This window comes from Letharia columbiana (genome assembly GCF_014066305.1).
Source record: "Letharia columbiana isolate WasteWater2 chromosome Unknown Sc0000034_s0, whole genome shotgun sequence".
NCBI lineage: Eukaryota > Fungi > Ascomycota > Lecanoromycetes > Lecanorales > Parmeliaceae > Letharia > Letharia columbiana.
The window spans coordinates 232,908-254,962 of record NW_023501077.1 but is presented as its reverse complement, the minus strand read 5'-3'; the positions used below and the strand labels follow the sequence as shown (position 1 = coordinate 254,962).

At 50.1% G+C, this 22,055-nt stretch overlaps 8 protein-coding genes across 8 annotated transcripts; 4 read left to right on the top strand and 4 right to left on the bottom strand.

Moving 5' to 3' along the window:
- Positions 1 to 192: 192 nt before the first annotated feature.
- HO173_008768 (uncharacterized protein) lies at positions 193 to 1,904 on the top strand (the record flags this gene model as incomplete). The annotated part of the gene is made up of 2 exons (XM_037310664.1): positions 193 to 338; positions 410 to 1,904. The coding sequence occupies 2 exons, from the start codon at positions 193 to 195 to the stop codon at positions 1,902 to 1,904; spliced, it is 1,641 nt and encodes a 546-aa protein (XP_037162434.1).
- Positions 1,905 to 3,589: 1,685 nt separating this feature from the next.
- On the top strand, positions 3,590 to 5,296 carry HO173_008767 (uncharacterized protein; the record flags this gene model as incomplete). The annotated part of the gene is made up of 1 exon (XM_037310663.1): positions 3,590 to 5,296. The coding sequence occupies one exon, from the start codon at positions 3,590 to 3,592 to the stop codon at positions 5,294 to 5,296; it is 1,707 nt and encodes a 568-aa protein (XP_037162433.1).
- Positions 5,297 to 5,863: 567 nt separating this feature from the next.
- HO173_008766 (uncharacterized protein) lies at positions 5,864 to 7,477 on the bottom strand (the record flags this gene model as incomplete). The annotated part of the gene is made up of 3 exons (XM_037310662.1): positions 5,864 to 6,616; positions 6,675 to 6,838; positions 6,892 to 7,477. 3 exons carry the CDS (start codon positions 7,475 to 7,477, stop codon positions 5,864 to 5,866), a joined length of 1,503 nt encoding a protein of 500 aa, XP_037162432.1.
- Positions 7,478 to 8,019: 542 nt separating this feature from the next.
- On the top strand, positions 8,020 to 9,453 carry HO173_008765 (uncharacterized protein; the record flags this gene model as incomplete). The annotated part of the gene is made up of 1 exon (XM_037310661.1): positions 8,020 to 9,453. The coding sequence occupies one exon, from the start codon at positions 8,020 to 8,022 to the stop codon at positions 9,451 to 9,453; it is 1,434 nt and encodes a 477-aa protein (XP_037162431.1).
- A 157-nt stretch (positions 9,454 to 9,610) lies between these two features.
- On the bottom strand, positions 9,611 to 17,560 carry HO173_008764 (uncharacterized protein; the record flags this gene model as incomplete). The annotated part of the gene is made up of 3 exons (XM_037310660.1): positions 9,611 to 9,977; positions 10,948 to 11,211; positions 11,277 to 17,560. The coding sequence occupies 3 exons, from the start codon at positions 17,558 to 17,560 to the stop codon at positions 9,611 to 9,613; spliced, it is 6,915 nt and encodes a 2,304-aa protein (XP_037162430.1).
- A 654-nt stretch (positions 17,561 to 18,214) lies between these two features.
- Positions 18,215 to 18,630, bottom strand: HO173_008763 (uncharacterized protein; the record flags this gene model as incomplete). Its single annotated transcript, XM_037310659.1, has 5 exons — positions 18,215 to 18,265; positions 18,321 to 18,369; positions 18,431 to 18,496; positions 18,547 to 18,566; positions 18,622 to 18,630. 5 exons carry the CDS (start codon positions 18,628 to 18,630, stop codon positions 18,215 to 18,217), a joined length of 195 nt encoding a protein of 64 aa, XP_037162429.1.
- Positions 18,631 to 18,932: 302 nt separating this feature from the next.
- HO173_008762 (uncharacterized protein) lies at positions 18,933 to 19,649 on the top strand (the record flags this gene model as incomplete). Its single annotated transcript, XM_037310658.1, has 1 exon — positions 18,933 to 19,649. The coding sequence occupies one exon, from the start codon at positions 18,933 to 18,935 to the stop codon at positions 19,647 to 19,649; it is 717 nt and encodes a 238-aa protein (XP_037162428.1).
- A 439-nt stretch (positions 19,650 to 20,088) lies between these two features.
- Positions 20,089 to 21,976, bottom strand: HO173_008761 (uncharacterized protein; the record flags this gene model as incomplete). Its single annotated transcript, XM_037310657.1, has 3 exons — positions 20,089 to 20,799; positions 20,893 to 21,549; positions 21,602 to 21,976. 3 exons carry the CDS (start codon positions 21,974 to 21,976, stop codon positions 20,089 to 20,091), a joined length of 1,743 nt encoding a protein of 580 aa, XP_037162427.1.
- Positions 21,977 to 22,055: the final 79 nt, after the last annotated feature.

Genomic DNA, 22,055 nt, shown 5'->3' with positions numbered 1-22,055 from the left:
CCCCCTCGTGCCCTCGTACCGTCAGAATGTCAAAGGCTTCACATTGTTTCTAACATCGTTGCATTCATGAGACTAGCGATGCCTCTCTGAGAGCAAGACTCGTATTTCCTCATTAGAATCGAGATTAGAACATAACGACAGCCCTTCAGTCACACAATAACTTTTAGTCTGCAATCACTCGACTACAAAATCATGAATAACACCCAATTCCGCCGACTGGTGCTGGACACACCCACAGCTCCCAAGACCAAGGAACATTCCATGGGGTCCAACTTGAAGGGCGGAGGTGCGACTCCAGCCCTCGGTTCTCGCATGCGATCTAACATACCCATGACACCGTACTGTAATCCCAGCCCACCATCTCATCTCACTGGGTTGTTTATCTACGAGCGGTACTGACCTAGATCAGGCGCTCAGTAATAGGCTTATCGGGAAATGATTTTGCGCGCCAGCTGGCCGAACGCAATGCCGAAATGAACCCTTCCAGCACGAAGAAATTCCGTTCCTCTGCGGCACCCAAAGGTACCAAGCTGCACTCAGGCTACCAAGATCGTACACAGCTTCGGACTTCGGGTGAGGAGGATGACAAGGCTACGCGTGTTAAAGCTCTGGAAGCCATGGTCAAGCTGGGCCAGATGGATCTGGCGACCTTTGAAGCTCTCAGGGACGAGATTGTGGGCGGTGATGTGAAGGATGTGCATTTGGTGAAGGGACTAGATTATAAGCTTTTGGAAAGGGTCAGAAGAGGAGAAGATGTCATTGCGGACATAGGAAATTCCACGAAGGCAGACGAAGATCACGACGAAAACCGGCAAACCCCGCCCGAGGCTGATGTTGATGACGAATTTGAGAAACTTGAAGAAAAGGCAATCCAACCAATAGCGAGAGAGCAGAGTTTGAAAAAGGGAGAGATGGCCCGGCACGCTCCTGTTGCAGGCCAAAAGCGAACACGAGATGACATACTGAAAGAGCTCAAGGAGTCCAGACTTGCAGCAGCTGAGAGCGCGAAGCAAGCACAGAAGCCGGCTTTGGGACCTAGATTTCTCAAGGTTGGTGAGAAGAAAGAGAGGTCCAGGATTGAGAAAGATGAACGAGGCCGAGAAATCTTGATCACCATTGGTGAGGATGGTCGAGTGAAGAGGAAGGTGAAAAAAGCGAAGGTTGATGAGAATGATGGCTTGTTGATGCCAGACAAAGACGCAAAACCGCTTGGTATGCAGGTTACGGCCAGAGCACCCCCCGTAGCCGCTGGAGACGAAGACCAAGGGGACATCTTCGAGGGCGTAGGCGTCGATTACAATCCTCTGGGAGGCGTTGAGGGCGATGACGATTATTCTAACGATAGTGACGGGGAAGGCGAAGCCGCTTCTGTAGCTGGCCCTTCGAAACAGCCCCCCAAAGCGTCAGAATCCGAGACATCGTCCGCCATGCCCCCACCCCCCATGCCTCAGCAACAATCTCCACTGCGGCGAAAACGGAATTACTTTGGTGATACTGAGGAAGATAAAGATGGAACGGATGACCGAGGGCAGGATCCGCTCGCTGACGCCACAATCCTCGCTGCGCTGAAAAAAGCTTCTGCCATACATCCATTTTCGACCTCGGAATCGGGCAACGAAGAGGAAGCCGCCAAAATCGCGCGACGCAAAAAAATGCTGGAGTCCCACGATCGTGATGCTGATGATATGGACATGGAGTTTGGTAGTAGCCGTTTTGGGGATGCCGAGGATGGGGAAGATAGGAGGGTGAAGCTGAGTGTATGGGATGGAGATGGAGGCGAGGTCGAAGGAGGAGGCGAGGGCAAGGAAAGGAGAAAAAGGGGAGGCAAGAAAAGGAAGGGCGATGTCAACAGCGCGGCGGACGTGCTGAAGGTGATGGAGAGGAGGAAAGGAGAGAGCAAGTAGCAAGTAGCAAGTCAAAGGGAACGAATACCAAATGAAGGCTGAATTTTAATTGCGTTGCAACTACGAAGCCGGGAAGCCGGGGTCTTCCAACCAAGATAAAGAGGGAAAAAAGGTATGAAGGCATTGAAGGCATTCCTTGAACTACCCCGGTGGACGAGGGTCTCCGTGACTGCTTTCGCCTACAGACTTGTTCTATCGAGGTGACAGACATAAACAGGTCTGGTCCCGGAAGTATTTTTGTCGATTGGACTCGATAGGGGGAAGCAAATCCTTTGAGTTCGAGCATTGAAATGGCTATATTCTGGCACCGACTCCTGGGATCATTGTGGCCGTTCTGAAACCTGGAGAAGCACTCCCTTCGGCGCAGCATCAAAGAAGGCTTCGCCGTGAAAGGGTCAATGGACCATTGATGACTTGATCTCCTCGCCGCAAATTGGAAAACAGGCGAAGTAGGTTACAGTGACTAGGCATTCTATATAAAAGATGAGATGATGACCCGATAGCTGGAAGGATGACATTAATTTGGCCCCAGACAGGATCTAGCCGAATGAGAGGCCGGACGTTCTGACGCTCTGCGCCTGCTTTTGGGGGGGGGGGTCTCCAAGCTACATGTATGAAAAGATGATAGGTATATTTGTTTTTGTGATAGCTCGATAAATGATTGCTACTGTTGCCGCCGCGAGATGTGTGATTTCTCTTGAGATACGGTACTTTACCTCTAGAGCTTTACTCTAAAGTAGCTTGTATTTACGGTAGGTTGTCGTGAAACCTTAGCTTCTGTGTAGCTCCGGATAGATCGGGGGATCCTGCCTTCAAGTACTTCAATTCGTACTTTACATGTACCTTACTGTAAAGTATGATGTACCTTCCCCTGAGAGTTGAGACCGAGGGACCATCCCGGCAAGCTCGGGGCTCTCTTTCCTTCGGCATCATCGTCAGTAAGTATACACTTCTCTCATTCTCTCATTCTCTCATTCTCTCATCCTCTCATTCTTCCAGAGGAGGAGACCTTGATTGTCTGCCTGGTCTAAGGTCTTGACGCAATCAATACCTTACCTTACGCCTCAGCGAATGAAATAATGTCGCTTCTAGCTTCTGTCTGATTCGCCCTCCCTGTTTCACCATAATAAATACTTAATCAATAATGAAGACATCTAGCAAGGGTTTCCGACGGAGAGAGATTAGGGTACGGTACCTGCATTACTATTGCATATGGCCCCGCAATTCTTTAAGTAGATATGCCATGCTCTGCATGGATCTGCTAGTACTGTACAGTAAATACAGGACGGACCAGCAAGTGCTAATTAAAGCCCGGAGATTGGCTGATCCCCAGTCCCCCCCAGCATACAGTTAGCTTGTAAAGTTCCCTCCCCTGAAAAAAAAAAGGCTGCTTTTCCTTCTTTCCTTTCTTCTTTCTTTCTTTCTTTCTTTCTTCCTTCTTCCTTCACCACGCTGTCGCTGTCCTTGACATTCTTATCACATAGTCACTCGTTGATAGAGCACTCGCTCGTTACATTCATTCGGTCCATCGTTGACCATCACACGCTCTTTACAGCCCTGGTCGGCTTCAATAGTGTTCCAAATCAACAACACAAATACTCCGTCAGCAAATATCGATTCCCAAATCTCTTCAAACTTGCCTCTCAATCAAATCACAAATACGCGCAATCCGATCATCTGTCGCCATGGCAGTCCTAAATATCGCCCTTCTGGCCGCTCTTCTTCCTGCCGTTCTGGCTATTCCACAGCATGGCTCCATGTATCACGGACCTCATAAAGGAAGCAAGCCTCCAGGCGGCTGGCCCCTTCCGACTGGTGGACCATTCCAGTCTGGTCAAGCTCCTTTCCCTCCCAAGGGCTCCGGAGGTGCTCCTTTCCCAGCTGGAAATTCGACAGCTGGTGGTGCCACGGCTACTGGCACGGGTATGGTGACCATCAAATCAACCATCAACCTCATCCCTGTACCATTGACTAGTTCCGCCCCTGTAGCAGGCCAGTCCCCAGCTACGACTGGAGCTGCCGGAGGCTCTGGACAATCTGGCTCTGCAGGATCTCCATCTGGTGCACCAGGTGGACCTGGCCAGGCTGGAAATCCATGTGGACCTGCCACAGTCACCGTCACGACGGCCAACACGGTCACTGTCACAGTTCAAGCCAGCCCGAGCCCGAGTCCGATTGAATCCCCCCAATCTTCCGCCCCAGTCCAATCGTCAGTCGTACCTTACCCCATGTACAACAGCAGCATCCCAATTGGACCCACTGGCTCGGGCAGCCTTTTGACAAGTTATGTCGCGCCCACCCCTCCATCATCGTCTTCGGCCAGTTCTTCCGCTAGCCCTAAAATAGTACAAGAAGCATCGGACGGCCAGGTCTTTGTTCCCGCAACCCGTGTCGAGGCCGGGATCGCAGCGACCACTTCGTCCTCAGTGGCCATAAAAGCAGACTATCATCCACCTGCCGCAAACTCTCATGTTCCTCCTGTACCGGCTCCTGCTTCACCTCCTTCGTCCTCTTCCGTCTCCACCGCCCCCTCCGTTCCTGCTGCACCGGCTCCTGCTTCATCCTCTTCAGTCTCTACCGTCCCGTCCGCCCCTGCCAGCTCACCTTCTACTGGCACTGGCAGCACCGGCAGCACCGGTGTCAAAGCTCGCGGTCTCCTTTACAGCTACAATAATAAGCAATTGTCCCCGGACGAATCCCTTGCCCAAGCCAACGCCGCTGTCAATGACGCCTGTGGTTGGATGACCAACTGGGACTCCTCACCGGCCACAGGCTCTGGACCGGCGAGGGGAGGCGGCAAAGTCGAATACGCTGCCCAACTGTGGGGCACGGACGCAACCCATCTAGCCGCCTGGCTAACCAACGCCATAACACCATGGGTCATAGCTTTCAATGAGCCAGAAAGATGTGACGGTGGAGGCTCATGTCTAACCTACCAAGAAGCAGCTGCTGCTCACACTGCACACATTGCACCATTGAGAACGGGGGGCACCAAAGTGACAACACCATGCACTCAGAACAATATTGGCTCGTCCGGTATCGGTAGTGACTATATGGCAAGTTTCTTAGCACAGTTCCCTTCGAACAGCTTCGATGCCATCTGTTGTCACTGGTATGGACCGGGCACCCAGGAAGGATTGAATGGCTCGGACAATCCTCAAAGTCTCGCAGCTACGGTGGCTGAGTACCAGAGGCTCCGGAAGCAATACGGCATTGCTGAGCTCTGGATCACGGAAGGAGGTCCTGAAGACGCGGCTCCCGACACGCTCACTACCTTTCTTGAGTGGCTAGATGATCCATCCAACGGCGTGGATCGTTACGCCTGGAACGGATTGAACAGCCCCAGTAGCGTTGTTGAGGTGGGGACGGATTCGACTTACATGTCGAGCTGATCAATTATAAAGCATCCAGGACGTGCCTGTCGGCGGTTTGGTTAGAGGCGGTTTGGAGTGTTCGCAGACGAAGGGAAGCAATTTCTTGTATGAATGGGTTTTTGTTGTGTATACTCTAAAGGAGAGACGCGTGCATGATGCCTGTCAAACAAATGTGAATCCGAAGCAATAAAAAGAGAATTGCACACTCAGCCGTGCAAGCCGCACAACTACAGAATCATCACCTGTTGTGTAGAGATCAGGCCTCCCCACCATTCAACACACCCCCGTATTTCCTCTGCTGCTACCGAAACCGCCATCCTGTTTGCCCCCAGAAGCAGAAGCAAGCTTCAAACGTGGTGGTCCGAATGTAACATCACCCGATAAGCAGATTGTTCCCACCGTGTTTCTTGTACGACGAGCACACTTTGCATCTTTTACAACACAGGATACCGTTCAAATGACGGAGAGTATCCTCCAGTTGTCTGGCCTTTTCACCAAAGGCACAGCGAAAATGTCATGCGAGATTCTCTAGAGCAATACTTGATCCAACCTCGTCCAATAATATTCCACTCAAACTTTCCATCTTCATGCCATCCCAGCTGCCTCTTGTTCACATACCTTGAGATCGCCAATCGCAGCATCCACTGGATCTGCAGAGTCCCCAGCGCCTTCTCTAACCCTCTCCCAAACTCTCACGGTCTTATCAATACCTCCACTCACTATCAGTCCTTCTTTGTTCAGGGCGTCCACCCCAAGCACCACCCCCTGGTGCCCTTTGATTATCTGCAGAGTGTCTTTACTCTGTACATCCCAACAAAGTATATTTCCGTCTTCGCTTCCGCTCACAACACAAGCTCTTTGCTCCACGCCGTCCTCGCCGCCATAAACGCCAAATGCGCCGCCAATGCTGTACTTCGAATTTGTGTGACCTTGGTAGGTTTTAACACAACGACCTTCAACGTAGTTCCAGAGTCGGACACAACCATCTAAGGTCCAGGCTAGAACGAACTTGCCATTCGGGCTGAACCTGACGCCCGTAACTGCGGCGTTGTCCTCGTGCACGAGCGTCCTGAGACACTGTCCTGTAGCTGTATCCCACACTCTGATCAATCCATCTCCGGCGCAGGAAACTATGAGCGTACCGTCGCGGACAAAGTCAACGCCGCCGATGGGGTCAGAATGCGCAGGTAAAGAGCGCATGAGACGCGTGGTTCGTACGTCCCAGAGGAATAAAGCTTCGTCGTAGCTGCCCGAGGCAAGCATGTTGCCGCGTGGGGAGAAAGAGAGAGCGTAGATGTAGGAGGAATGGGAAAGCAGGAGATGAGGGTGTGCTTTGCCCTGTGCAGCGAGTCAATATTTCTGATAGAGAGCAATGGTACTAAATTCACGGTCTTACAGTAGAAACATCCCATAATCGTATGGACTTGTCGTCGGAGCCCGATGCAAGCGTCTTGCTATCTGGAGACCAGGCTATGGTCGAGATGCCGGCGAGATGGCCTTCTAAAGTGTGCAGATGTTTGCCCGCGGCGGTTTCCCAGATCCTGATGGTTGCGTCAGCCGCTGGTAGGGTCAGCTGGAGCTGATGAAATAGACTGGTAGACTTTTGAGCTTACAGCAGCTTGCTATCAAACGTCCATCAGGAGAGAATCGAACCGCAGCTACGCCTTTTCGGTGCCCCTTCAGTACCAGCTTCTCCTTGTATGGTTCATATTGTGGCGGGCGAATGAGAGGAGTGCGAGGTGTGGCGATTGGTGAGCTGAGTCTGGAGTACGGTGGAGGGCTAGGGCTTTGGCTGGTAAACTTCTCATGCGGCCGTCTTGACTCTTTGCTGAAGCTGGCACGGAAAGGACGGCGAAAGAAGGTAGGTGTCGTGTGATCTAGCTCGTCAGGGCTGTCCTCACCAGACGCAGCAGCAGTAATTAAAACGTTTGGAATTTCCTCAGACGCACGAGGAGGGCCGGCCAGCTCGCTGTGGCTGTCTTCAGAGGCAACCGCAGTAGAATTAGCCGAATAGATGTCCGCGTAGCTTCGTTTTCTCCCTCTGCCTTCTCGCAGAGGTTTGGATGGCGCCCGATGAGAGTGATATTTCTCATGATCCGAACTGGCGGCCAATTCGTCTGGGGAACTGTTATACGCCGGTGGTTCTTCCTTGGCCGGGCTGCTAACGCGACGTCTTTTGGAATAGCGAGTGGACGGCATGATTGGCTTTTTTGGAAGCCAATGAGTCTATTGAGTATGTGACTTCACCTCTGGATCAATTCCCCAACATGGCAACATCCAAAGTTCCAAGTCTCAAAAGCGTGAAAGTAGCGCGCCTCCCGCGTCGGTAAACGCGTATCAAAGAAGGAACAGGATGAAAATTACGGATTTTTCCCTCTCTTCATCTTACATACCTGTGGTGTAATGTATTCACAGTAGTAATCATGGTAATAATGATATATATTCACTGCGTTCGCCGTATTCTCTCGTTCCTTTGAGCAGGCTACTGTTTTGTCAGCCCTAACTGTCCCGCGCAGAGACCAGAGACCAAAGACCATTTCCAACCTGATCTACTACAAACTGAGGCTGGTCCACGAGAAGTATCAAGAGCATTTGGAGAATCGCACGTTATTGCCAATCTTCTCCCTTCGTTTTGATCATGTTACTCATCGAGATTTGGTTCGTGAGTCTGTGACATTCATCCATTATATCCCGAACAACCCCTAAGAGCAGAAGAGAAAGCCAAGCGGCCTTCAGCAATTATGGCTGCTTTCTCTGAGGCTCCAAATACATTGAATGTCATCTCCTACAACTGTTTGGGCCTCAAGTACATCTCCCACTATCGCAGGGAACGACTGGCCGAAATTGGACGAAGGCTTGCTCTTGCCAGCCCAATCCCCGAGATTGTTGGTTTGCAAGAATGCTGGACCCAAGAAGACTATCAAAGTATTCGAACGCAGACCAAGCATATTCTCCCGTATGGCAAATATTATTACAGTGGCATATTCGGTGGCGGCCTTGCCATTCTGTCGAAATGGCCAATCGAGGAATCGAGTATGGTTCGATATCCTCTGAATGGACGTCCTACCGCATTTTTCCGCGGGGATTGGTTCGTTGGCAAAGGAGTTGCGTGTGCCAGAATCAGATTAGGTCCTCGTCTGGAAGACGTAGCAGAAGTTTTTTGCACACATCTGCATGCACCTTACGAGAGTGAACCAAATGATTCTTATCTATGTCACCGCACAGCCCAGGCCTGGGAGGTCGCGAAGCTTATGCGCGGTGCTGCGGAAAGAGGTCATTTAGTATTGGGACTAGGAGATTTCAACATGGTGCCTCTCTCGTTTGCCCATCAGCTGATCAGTGGTTATGGTTCCGTTCGAGATGCTTGGAGAGTATTGCACCCAGAATCTTCAATCGGGTCCGCAAATGACAATCTCGAACGGAGGAGAGGACGCGGGATTCCAACCGCCAATTACAACCTGTCCGAGAATGGGGCCACTTGCGATAGTGTTCTCAATACATGGCGGTGGAGCAAAGAGCTGCAGAAAAGGCAATACAGAGGTGATAACATTATCGTCAATGATACTACTCAAGATCCACGAGCGAAACGACTTGATTATATATTCATTGGCGATAGTGACTATCTACGTTCGCCCAGTAATAACAAATGGCACGTTCAAGACATCAAGGTTGGCATGACCGACCGTCATCCTCTGATCGGCTGCTCACTGAGTGACCACTTCTCTGTTGAGGCTACTCTTTCACGACGGGAACAACCAGCAGACCTTTCTCTCAGTACTAGCCACGCGGGTTCTGGGTTTTATACATCTCAACAGATAGACATTGATTCTCTGTCCATTCCAACGTACGACATAATCCTTTCTATGATCGAAACTTACGCCCGCCGTGAGCGCCATCAGCGCCACTTCCGCCTCTCGAATTTCGGGGTCTCTATCGTTGTTGCCGTTGGCTGCTTCACTGCCGTCTGGTGGTCGCCACGCCCTTTTGTAGCATTTCTTCTGATCCTCCTTAGCACCCTTGGCTTCGGAGCAGGTGTATTAGACGGCCTGATTGGAGGCCTGTTCATCGGCTCTGAACTCAGAGCTCTGAAAGAGTTTGAGTGGGAGATTCAGAATGCGAAGGAAATGGCTGAGGGGACAAGGGGAGGGGACCAAGAAAATGTTAAGGAGACTTGACAGCCTCGGAATCACATTAAGTTTTATCTATATAATCCGTGGACTTCGTTCACGAGCTAGCTGTACGGCGACCTTGACCTAGAGCATCACTTGGTCATCACATCAAATACAAGCAGAGACAGGCTGTGGAAGGCATTGAATGAGGTGCCCGAGCTATCTAAGCTGGGCTTGCATCCAATGTTGCAACTTCCGCTTCCTCACAGCCGAACGACTCGAAGAAGCGTTTGTCTCCCGCATCCACGTCAGGAACGAAGGTCCCATCCCTTTCGGACAGCGGCCACTCATCTCCGTTTAGTCGAATCTTCGCGCTTCCACTTTTCATTCGTGGCAGATAAACATAAACTTTGCTATCAGTCTTTGCTTTAACAGCGTCATCGCCCCCAACGCTCCAGACCAAGATTTTGCCCGGTGCAATGACACTAGTAGCGAACAGGAAATCTGCATGGATTCGAATTGTGCTTTCCACAGCTGGCTCCGCTCTCGTCTGCTGTTCATTCGACGCTTCTTTCCGGTCTTTTAGGGGACTGGTGATCGTCACGAACCCCTTCCTCTTCTCTTCCTCGGAAAATCTTTATGATGATATCCAGAGTGCAAGCCTTTCTCTCATGGCAACACCCAGAGTCAAAAAGTGGCACAAATGATGTTTGTACTCATTCGTCTCCAAGTGCGTGATGCCACTTCCGGCGCTTGTGAACTGAACGTCTCCTCTCTTCATACGGAAGAACGTTTCCGTACCCGCTCTCTCGCTCCCAGCTTTCTACATAGTCAAGTCTCGATGCGTCAGCTCTCTAGAGAGCATACATGAGAAGATCTCTGCATCCCGATGCTGATGGGTGGGTAAACTGGAAAGGAGAGTGATGCGGTCTTCGTTGAGGATGCGGATGGAGCCAAAGTGCCCAAAATCCGAGGAACAGTAATGGGAGAAGTTGAAGCCTCGGTGGGTGTTTAGTCAGTTGCTTTGAGAGTGAGCGCGTTGGGAGGATAAGGTTTGATCTTCGCGGTGGCTCACCGTAATGAAGCTATAATTGCAATTACCATGACCTGGACTTCATGGAATTCTAATGCCCATATCAGCACTGTTAATAGCTAGCTAGTGTATCAAATATTAGGCTCATTACACACAAAGGGGGTTATATCTTGAGAGTGAGTGTCCTCGGTAAGCTGTAGTAATGGACCTCGGTCAGGCAGTATTCAAGGTTTACATGAGAAAAAAGAAAAAGAAAAAGAAATAGAAAATCGAAGTAATGGTTGATGAGGCACAATTGCATGGAGATTTATCATAGCTGATACTACTCGTGGATTACACGTGAGATGATTAACCAAAAAAAGACATGACGCTTTTGTGGCATCGTCAAGCCTCGAACCCCCCCCCGGGCAGACCCACTTACCAAAATTTCAGACCCTCTTGGCCGCGTCGTATGGTCCCCTAACCTCCATTGTCGGTATCCGGGTGGACTAAGAGCCCAGAAGTTTAGACCATCTTGGTCGCATCACATGGTCTCCCAACCCCCATTGTTGATATCCGCCTCCAGTTTCCTCGCAATCATGGTCGGAATACCTTGCTGCAACCAGACGTTTCTATACAACGCATCGTATCTCTTCTGATTGAGGAAGAGCTGGCGGCCACGCCTAAGCCCGGCATCTGGCTCACCGTATCTGTCAAGATAAGGCGCAGGATTAAAGCTACCGTTCCTGTTGTGAAGGTAAAGCACACAGCATTTGCGGATATTAAGAAAGAGCCCCGTATCGACGCCGCACCTATCTAGCGTATTAAATCTCTCTCGCACGCTACGGAATTGGGAAACAGGAGAGACCTGACGTACTTCTGCATATGCTGATTGCAGCCACCCTTGCCATATTTGTGACAGCATGAAGCTTGGCTGCAGAAGATATCGCCACAAAAGAGACACAGAGCTGCATCTTCCAATCTTTTGCCGGTGGTCGGACAACGACGTCGAGACACCTCATAAATAAGTGTGTCGAATTGCTTCGGCAAGCCAATTAGCTCGAAGATGGCTGGATGCCCTAATCTTAGACTCTGGTACGCTGATTGGTTCAATAGCTTTTGATCGTTCGAAAGCGAGGGGTGACCTCGCATGGCCGCATGATGTCCCTCATGCCATTGCCAATGCTGGACCCACCCAGCCATAATCGACTCTTGGATTGAGAGCCCGTTGCTGGCACTATCCTTTAGGCAAGCAAGCATATTCACCAAAGACGGCAGATTCAAGGCTTTCGTGAGCCGGTCAAGCTCTGGCTCATCGACATCTGCGAGGCCTGTATCGGGATAATCTACACCATATCGCACATTTAGTAGGATAGCCACTTTGCGAAGGAAAGTAAGGGCGTAAGCGGCAGTGGCTTTGTATAACACCACCCAGTCTTTTTGTGTCCGGTTGCCGTTCATCACAGAAGTCTCACCTGCATGATTGTGCATCGGTACCGGCCATGGAGGGGTGAAAAGGAGGCATATCCGCATCAAAAAGTCCTGAAATGTGTGAAGGGCTTCGGGGGAGATATTGACGTCAGTAGGCGTGTGGGTCCTGAATCGCAATTCGTCCAAGGTACCTGGATATGCTGTCAAGTGCAGTACCACCTTGACGATCTCAAGTGAATAGCATAAGCGGACAATGTGATGGATATCCAAACCAAATGCGGGGACCAAAAAGACGGAGCATTCGGCGAGAAACACGAAAGTATCTTGCGAGAGCGCAGCTGGCAGCTGAGTTTTGACCACGTTCTGTGGCTCATCGCCACTGATTTGAGGGTGGCCGACAAAAAGCTGTAACAGTTGACGTCGAGTAGTCTCCGAAAATTCGCGCGCTGGTGTGCTTGTGCCGGCGTTGCGCATGCCTCCGATCGCAATATAAGACGATGTAGTCTCTGACAAGATTCGAAGGTGGGTCATTATAGAAGGGGGGATTCTCTCTAATAGCGTAGATCCGTGTTGGGACTGAACGCCTCTCTGAGCAATTTCGGTAGCTGAAATGGTATTACCAAACGACGTGGCCAAAGTATCGATATTCCCCAGATCTTCTATAGATCTACCCGACAGGTCAGAGCTATAAGGAAATCGGGAAGGTAGCTCATTAGCCTTGATAGTCTCTCGTAGGCGGTTGTAGATGGAGATCAGTTCGTCAATTTGTACAATGTCTGTAGAGACTGGATGACTTGGCGACACCATTGACAGGTTTAAGTTCTCGTCAAGAGGAAACCGTCCCGGCATCGAATTTCTACTAGATTCCTGTGGGGTCGTAGGAGAAGTCAGAGGTGTTCGGAAAAGGGCCGTCAGTTTGCTTCCCAGTGGAGGTATCACGGCCTCCGAAGTATAGTTGACGAAAAGCTCCTGGTGGCAATTGTTGCCTGATCGACTCTCTTCACGTTTGTAAAATCGTGAGACAGTCAAGCCAACCCCTGAAGACAGCCAACCGTCGAAAGCAGTGTCCGTATGCAGTGCGCCAGGATAAGTTTCTTCTTTCCCCCTCCATATTATAGGTAGAAAAGTATTTCCTAGGGCTTTGCAAAGAGGGCAGACGAACTCTTTTCGAACGACCCGTTCTGGATGGTTCCTGGCAATCTGATGATGCTGTCGACGGAGGGTTGCAGAGCAGTACAGATCAAAACATGAGTAATGCATGATATGACCGCAGCCCACGGAAACTGGGCCTCTTGACGCGAACGATGGTGGGAAACCTTTGCCAAGGCCTTGATGCTCCGACACGACCTCACTACCGCTGGGTGTAAGCTTTGCAACCTTCCTACGATTCTGGCTAGCGACGCCAAATGGTCGTATACTGTCCGCTGCACGATCTAGGCCAGTGGGAGTTGACAAAGCTTCACCAAAGAAATCAGGGTCTTGGATATCTGTTTGACGAAAGATGTTACTGTTTGCCAGTAGTGCGAACGTCCCAAAAAGCCGAGTATCATTCGTCTCCTCTTGACACAGAATACAATTGCCCGTTGGATACTTCCAGATCTTCTTATGCTCTTCCGTACCACTAGTGACAATCGAGTCAAGTTCGTCTGAGTCAACGTCGCCCCATTCTGTAATATCCTGGTTATTCAAGAAATTTTGCTGCTGTTGCTGGAACTGTGCCATGACTCTCGCTTGTCTATCAAGGGCTTGCTGTTTTCTGAGTTCCCGACTCTGCCGCTCCCTTGCTTCCTGGTCCCCGTCTAGAGGGGTCCGTGGGGACTCGAAACCTAGTCTGTCAAGAGGAAGTGCTGGAGGGTTTCTTCCTTTTGAATAAAGCGACGATACGACAGTATCGTAGAGACGAGTTCTACGCTGTTGAATTCTGTGCAAGACTAGGCGGATTTTTGGATGGCAACCCTTGATGTCGTCGCTCTCCAACATTTTGACTAGAATGTCGAAGATCGTACTACCTAGCTCTGAGGTTTTGTGGAGAACGTTAAAGATGAACGATGGAGTTTGGCCCATTACGTCTGGTTCGTTATCATCGCTCGTATCATCTTCGAGCACAGCGGCAAGTACCAAATGTAGGACGACTTGAAGATACGCTTCAATCCTGGTATTTGGTGTTTGCGATGAAAAATGAGGATGCGAATGGTGCGCCAGTGAATAGTAGATTATCTGAGAAAACAAAGGCGTCCTGGTGAAAGCGGAGAGATCTGAGAAGATTCCGGAGTGGATCGGCCGAAGCTTGGGCTCCAAAACAATTTCTGCCTCAGGCTTGCCAGATCTTTTCGCCATCCAGAGGCGGTACGCATGTTCAGCCTCATCGCGCTGGTTTTTGGTGTAATGCGCAGTGTACGGGTCAATATCTGAAAGGTGTTCTTGCTTAAGCTCAAAAGATCCCGAGTCTGATAGACCCTCGGGTGCTCTATAATTGGTCATCTCTTCAAGAATCTCCCTAAAATCCTCAAGGTCTGTGGACCTGTCTGTGAGCCCTAACCGACTATTGAGATCAGAAAAGGATAGAGGCTTGAAACAAAGTATGTGTGCGATGTCTCGACGAATGGCAAGTGCCTGCGCATTCTTGTCTCCTTCCACTGGTTGCAATGAGGTCCGATCACTCAACAAGACAATGAGCAGATGAATGAAATCCTCTGACACGTCGAGTTGCTGAGACGGTTCATACCCGGGACGAGTGACATAGTGCCCTCTCATCCAGTCATCCATGCCAAACCGATCTATAATTGAAGCTAGGACTCTGCTAGGGTCGCAGATGACCATGGCCGTTTGAAGCAAGAAAATGTCTCGATGATGCCCAAAGTCTCGAAGTGACACACCCCGGTAAGTGCCCATTTGGTGTCGGAGACTCAACCCATTTCTTACCCACATGCTAGTTTTCATTTGCGCCAGCCACGCACAAACTCGGAGCGGGAAGTCAAAAAGAGCCATCAGGTAGCTTTCCGGATCGTGATCGGGTATCAGAGCTTTGTACGGAGGAGGTTCCTTCAGCTCTTTGACGGTGAAATGCAGCAAGCTCCTCATATCTTTCTCGGGCTTCTTCTTACCGACATCAATCAGCCAAGAAAGAGTGTAATGTAGTGCATGATGGAAGCTGATTGGCTCCGCTTCAACTACAAAATCGACAACCGTGTGGCGTATCTCGAAATCATTGACATTGTTATCAAAGGAAAATGGACCGTTTTCGAAGTAGAAGGGTTCAAGTGTCTTGAAGCGAGTTTCCGCCTTGATCTCAGCCTGGTCAAATCGAACACGCTCTCCTCCAACCGAGTTAATTATCGTGGCTTTCGCAACAGTCCTTATCACTCGAGACAATTTCGAATTGTCTTCGTCGTCCCGCCAACGAAATGACTCTGCGAATTGACGGCAAAGTCTGTTAATCTCCTTTGTCATCAGAGATGCACCAATCCATACATCATTCTCGTATTCGACATGATCCCCCACGGCTCTGACGTTTGGGCAAATGCCCTGGGGTAGTCTAATGAGATCAAGGAATTGGAACGCGTATCTTTCTTGAGTACGGAATTTCTCCTTGACGGATTCGACGTCAAACAAATGCTTCAAATCTCCGAAAAAGTGGTACATTCTACGGTTCGCGACTGAACCAGCATCAAATGCCAAAGTCTCGTGTATGGCGACATCCCATGGGTGACCCACCTGGCGGTGTGTGAGAAATGTGTAGAGAGTAGCGAAGAGATTCGTAAGAACATTTGCTCGCTCGACAAGTTCTTCGGCGATCGATGGTGTGGTAAGCATCTGAAGAGAGAGATTGACAATAGAGTGGTCCGGTTCGCGATCCGCAATAAGATAAAGTTGCGCAAGTAGAGTATACAATCCGGCAAACCGCAATCCCAAAATGCGTTTGAATTGGGGTATCGAAACCACGGTACTGATGTACAAATCTCGAAGACCAATTCGTGCTTTCTTCCAGAGCCTCAAATCAAAGAGTAATAACCAATCTAAACGGACACGTTGGCGCAAGTCCTCATGTAAAGGTACAAGTTCTTTTGATGCATATGCTTTGGGCTGTTCCAGCCAGTAAGTCGGTGGACGACTTGGTGATTTCCTCCGCAATGACCAAGGTGTTGGTGGAATCTCGAACGTCGGCATCGATACAAGCGAACCCGTTGATATTGGCTCGTTTCCTATGTTTGAGTCCGTGGAGAAAGTTCGCACAGGATCTCGGAGCAGCACTTGCTGCGGTGGCGCGGGCGGTGGAGGCGGAGGTGGTGGATAGCCTGCGTAAGTAGCCTCAGATACTTCGGTCTCATCCTCCATTTCTCCAGGAGTGCGCATGTCATGATCCGTATCGTTGTGTTCAGTATCCAATTCAGCTTGTATAACATCCAAGTCCATCTGCTCCGTCTCCACCTCCAAGTCCTCGTCATTAATTTGGCTATCGCCGTCCTCATCTCCATCATCATTCTCCATGTCATTCGTAAGCGCGTCGGAATCGCTGTCTAGGTGGGGTACTCCGAATCGTCCGGGGATCAGTACACCACCACGACGGGCTGCTGAGGACGCTACAGCTTCACTAAGATAGGCTGACTCAACAATCTCATGGTCGTCTAAACCGCTCATACCAACCCACTTATTGAAGGCTACGCTTCCCGTGCGCCATGTCTTGAGCAGCTCCTCGCAAACAGTATATCGTAGAATGTCGTGGTCCTCGCCAACACTACAACCAGCGATGTCTCCCAGCCACTCAATGATGGTGCCGCACATTTGTTCGCGAAAGGTATCCCGGGAGGATCGTATGGTCACTGTGATCTTGATTTGTTCGATGATCTTAGCCACCTTCAGCAAGCTATTGAGATCCCGTGAGTAGTTAACGACACTGCGTCCCATGTCATTAGTTTCGATAGCTTTCTCTAGCCCAAAACTTTTCGTAGCCTTGCACGCTCTCGCCACTTGTTGTTGAACCTCGTCTATTGTATGCTTCTCGTCGTTCCATAGCAGCAAAGCAAATTCTGGATCTGGATCTTCTGACTCCTCGTACCATTTCGAATTCAAGTAGGACTGCCGCTCGTCCTGCCTAATGATGTCTTCTTTCTTCTCAAGCCGCAAATTCTCCGGTGAGCATGAAATGACATCGCAAAGGTAGTCCATAGCTCGGCCGACGGTCATCTTGATACTCTCAACCAGTTCTTCCGGAAGGTTTGGTGCTTGCCGTTGTTTTCCCGCCGTTGCGGAAGTGTGTGAAGTGTGTATGGCACATTTGACTGGTATTTTCCAAGCTTCGTCATCCCCGCAATCACAGCAGCCGCTATTGCCCAAGGATATGTGCTGACTGACAAGGTGGCCTGTATGCTCCGAAGCTTCGAAGCAGCGGGTACAGAGAACACATGTCTCATCCGTGGTACACGTTTTGCATCGGTAAGTAGCATCGCCGGCCTTGAATATATGACCGCAAGGCTTGCCCCTAGCTGCTTCACTGTACTCCGATCCTTCTACCATGCCCTGAGCACTCCGAAGGTCCCAGTCCTCTCCGGCCTTTGGGACTTTTCCTCCAAAAAGAGCCCGTAGATAGTCGTCATTTTCGGCGACAAGCGAGTTGAAGAGTGCTCGCTGTAGTGACTGGCTGGCGTACTCCGTGTAGCGGTATCTATGCCCATGGGGAAGATCTCGAAGGGCATAGCACAAGCGTCGCTCTTGGCTTGTCAGTAACATCATCGAAGGTACTTTTCCATTGCTGTAAGGACGGTGCCTCGAAGAAGTTGGCGCAGGCGAAGACGAATGGACAGAGGATGGCACAAGTACGGCGTTGGCTCGAAAGCCTGGCGGTCGAGACGAGATGGTGTTCTTCTTTGATTTCGTCGTGGAAGTGTTCGAAATGTGGAAGAGGGGAAGTGCGGAGGTCACGAAGTCATCTAACTCACCAACACAGACCTTTGAATTGGTCAAACTTGTCTCTTATAGAAGATATATCTCTCGCTTGTTTACGTCTTTACGAACGAGCCCGAATCAAAGAGCTTGGGATTTATCACGGTGCTGGTGGTGGAATACGGAGGGGTATAAAGGATATTCCCTAGCACTTAGAGTAAGGTATGCCTCTACGGCAACATGTTGATGACAGCCAGTAAAAATTGACATGCATGGAAAATCTTGTACTAGGAATGACTGAGACGCAATTCTTCGTTGCATTGCCAGCCCTTGATTTATTTACAGTCCCTTCACATGTAGCCATGCCGCTTGAAGATTGGTCCTAGTCATGCGCCCAAAAGCAGCGTATAAGACGACACAGCACGTTCCTCAAGAAGCAGACATGAAAGTTCACGTCATATACTTTCGTGCTCTCGGCCGGATACATGACTGCAACAGCCCACCTCACTCCTCTTCATTCTCCACGTACTTATGTCGTATGTCTTTCCATTGCCGCTGATCCAACTTATCAGCCGAAGCCGCAGTCACGAATTGATGGCTTTTTACTCACTCCCTTATTGTTCCAATCCCAGTATTTGCTTAGAGCTTGATCGAATCCACTTGTACCCCACGCCCGTCAGCTCCCGCTTCTCTTTTCAAGCAGTCGTCGAGTGGTCTTACATCTCGAATGCGAAAGCTCCGCTGAATACCGCGGACAAGAAGACCACATTTCTTCGGAAGATGGAGCTTTGTGGGTATTAGCTAAGGCTTCCGCTGTAGAGGCTACAGATACTTGCTTGTAGAGGCCGCCCGCGATCTAGGGGCATTAACAGTTAGCTTTGCAGTCTGTCAATTGGTCTCCCGTTACTTACACCAGCCATTATGATGATTGTGATCAATGTGCAGATCTGTGTAGAGATTATGGTGTGAAGATAGTCAGTCAACGAGGGAAGTTGGTCTATATTGGCGGCGGAATAACAGCGTCGCTTGGTCAACCGTAGCTTGAGTGATTATGCAGAACGCACGAGTGGTCGAGCATCACGTTCACTTTCCCCTCAAGAACAACTGGTTGTCTAGCATGACGATTGGTCTCATGGATATAAGAATCTGCTCTACGTCTTGAATATCTCACAATATCATAAGCTCTGAACCATCCGTCGCCTGCATTCTCTACAGCGCAACGATGCCGACATCCACCAGCCCTTTCCCATCTCAATTCCCGATCCCTCGCTCCGGTATCCTTACCACTCCGACTGGTGATCGGCATATTCCTCCATCAACTCGCGCCGATGGCTCCCTCCGCAAAGAAATCAAGATACGACCTGGCTACAGGCCCCCTGAAGATGTCGAAGTCTACAAGAACAGGACGGCCGAGGCATGGAAGACAAGAGGAAGTGGCGGTGTTCCTGGCGCCGAGGGTCTGAAAGATTTAGAGGATGGAAAGTCAAGCACGGGAAAGAATGCTAAGAGAAGAGAAGCGAGGAAGAGGGCAAAGGTTGCGGAGGGCGAGGAGGAGAATGAGAGTCTTGTGAACGCAAAAGCAAAGGTGGAATGCTATCGACAATCCAGCAAAGATTCAAATCCGGACAAAGATTCAAACCCGGAGTGGAAGGATAATGGGAGGGCAGAAGGTCCGCCACCATCTCAGGAGCCGGAGCCTGAGCCTGAGCCTGAGCCTGAGCCTGAGCCTGAGGTGGAACCCGAAGCAGAGAAGGAGAAACAGGCGCGGAACTTGAAGAAGAAGCTACGGCAAGCACGACAATTGCGAGAGAAGAAGGATAAAGGAGAAAGTTTGCTCCCTGAGCAGTTCGAGAAAGTTATCAAAATCCAGGAGCTAATACGACAATTGGACAGTCTAGGCTTTGATAGCGATGGAGCTAAGAAGGCACATGATGTGTGATAAAAGCGCTCGACGAGGGGCGGCATTCAGGTGGTTAACAGCAGAAATGGTTCCAGAGCCGAAGAAGGCGTTACTTGCACAGGTCTTTCCCGCGAATATACCCTTGCGAAGGTTAGCAATATTCACATCCAGCTTCACTCGTATCAAGAAACAAGCGCCATACGGGAGCTCTGCTATCACTTGCGCCGTGACCTGTGGTATACCCAAAGCAGTGACGAAATAGTTTTCAGCATCAATCTCGCCGGCGCTGCTACTACTGTTTACCTTTTGCGTTTAGCTGCTGCGATATGCTCTCCTCATCCACTCACTTTTCACACCTCGATCCCTCGCCAGGCAAAAAGGCTGCCACTGAAAGCACGTCGAGTCCACTGACCAAGCGACATTCCAGTGCCGTGTGTGACTGAATCACAAGCCTGTCGACTTCTGAGCTATATTATTTTCAACTCGTCTCGCTTATCCACGACCACTTCTTCCCGCCAACAAAAGATTCGAGTCCAGTCGTTCCAGTACCATCAACGAGACCTTTGACCACATCCCTAGCAGCCCTTATGCAGTCATTGAGTCCCACGCCTGTATAGCTATTTCCAGCAACTCTGAGTCTACCTTTGAAGGAGTCCAAGCGAAGACTGGCATCCTCCATCCGCGCCTCATGGCCAACGCCGTATTGAGGTATGCAACTACGCTGCAGACTTACTCTGATGGCTCGAGGCTCCTCGTTAACGCCCAGATGGCGCTTTAGCAGTGCCTTCGCCATGCTAGCCCCTTCATCCTCGTCGGGATAAGCGTCGAAGTCGTCCCACCAATGCCCACCTAACATCACGGTCACTTTGGTGCCCGGTACATCGTCCTGACCGATACTGGCATCAGAGTCGAAGACGACACCAAGCGCCCTTTCAGGATTCTGTTCGAATGGCACAGACCGAGGCAACAGGTAACCGAAACCGTGGACTGGGAGGATTTTAGGATTCGAAAAGAAGAGATTTACGACCATGACTGTGACAGCAGAGGTACGAGATAAAGGTGAGAGACTAGTAATAGGTGATCGAGATGCGATGCTGGCAAGCTTATTTCCGGGTATTGTAGATACAACATGATCAAAATCGTAGTCCGTCGTTTCTCGATTTGAAGCTTCCTTTGCGTTTATTTGGATCTATTTCCTTCTAGTCAGCGTCCAGGATTTCACAGATCGCACAGAAGACTATACTGCTCGGACGTCGATGTCATTCATAAAAGGCATCCATACCTTCTCGCCAGCCGCAGTTGACACTATCCTGATTTGTCCGACATCGGTGTTTTCCAGTATGAGGACATTATCACTCTCATCGAGCTTTGCCTCCAGCTTGTCAGCCAATTCGCCAATCCCGCCCTTGAACGTGTATACGCTAGATTTCTTAGCGACTTCTAGCTTGTCAGACGTGATAGGCTGGCTCTGGAGTGTCTTTATCAAGTCCAAATCGCTTGTAGCAATTGGCCGCATCCCTCCAATTGCTTCTTCTAGTAATCCTTTCATGATTGAGTTGTTTCGCCATTCAATTGCCCATAGTGATGGCAGTATTGCCCGAGCACTGAGCTTGTAGATATCACCAGCGTAGATACCATGGAAAACACCAGACACTACATTGTCTGCCAAAGCAGAGCCAAATCTCCGAGTGAAAAAGGAACCGATAGACTCGTCCTGGAGATCCTCTGGACGTCGGGGCTTAGTGACCTCTGACAAGGCCCCGGAAATAGTACCTTTGAAGATAGGCTCGGACAAAACACTCAAAATGGTTTGGAGCAACGAGGAACCGGGCCCAGGCATTCGCACAAGATGATCTGGGTAGTAAATAAACCTATTCTGGGCAGCAACTGAGTTTTTGGAGGTCATCAGGACTCGATCCTCCAAGCCAAGGTTACGGACCTGGATGGCGTCGGTCAGCCTGGGCAGGCAATGAAATGTGCTGCTCTCATACCAAATCCAAGGTTATAAGACCATTTGGCATTGTTGGGCGTAGATTGCGTGGCCCTTGCTCGAAAACTACAGTTCCACTGCCGATATCCACTGATCTTGAATGAAGCCATCCACCCAACCGTGAGCTGGCCTCGAAAAGCGTGATCTTGGCGTTTGGAAGATCTCTAGACAGGAAGTAGGCACAAGCTAGCCCGGTGATCCCCCCTCCCAGAACGGCTATCCTTGGAGGTTCAGGTTTCGTGTTCGATGTCGATGACGCTGTGACATAATGCCGATATAAGAAAGACCTCTGACAAGCAGGTCGAGCATAGCATTGCTTGAGCAAGGTTTCTAAGGTGTTAAATGGACATTGAGGGATCGAAGTCAATTTATTCATGAGAAAATCCCTGGATGCGCCGTATGTGGTTTGGTGGGGGGATTCTAAGTACGGAGTACAGCAGCTGGGTGTAATGGAG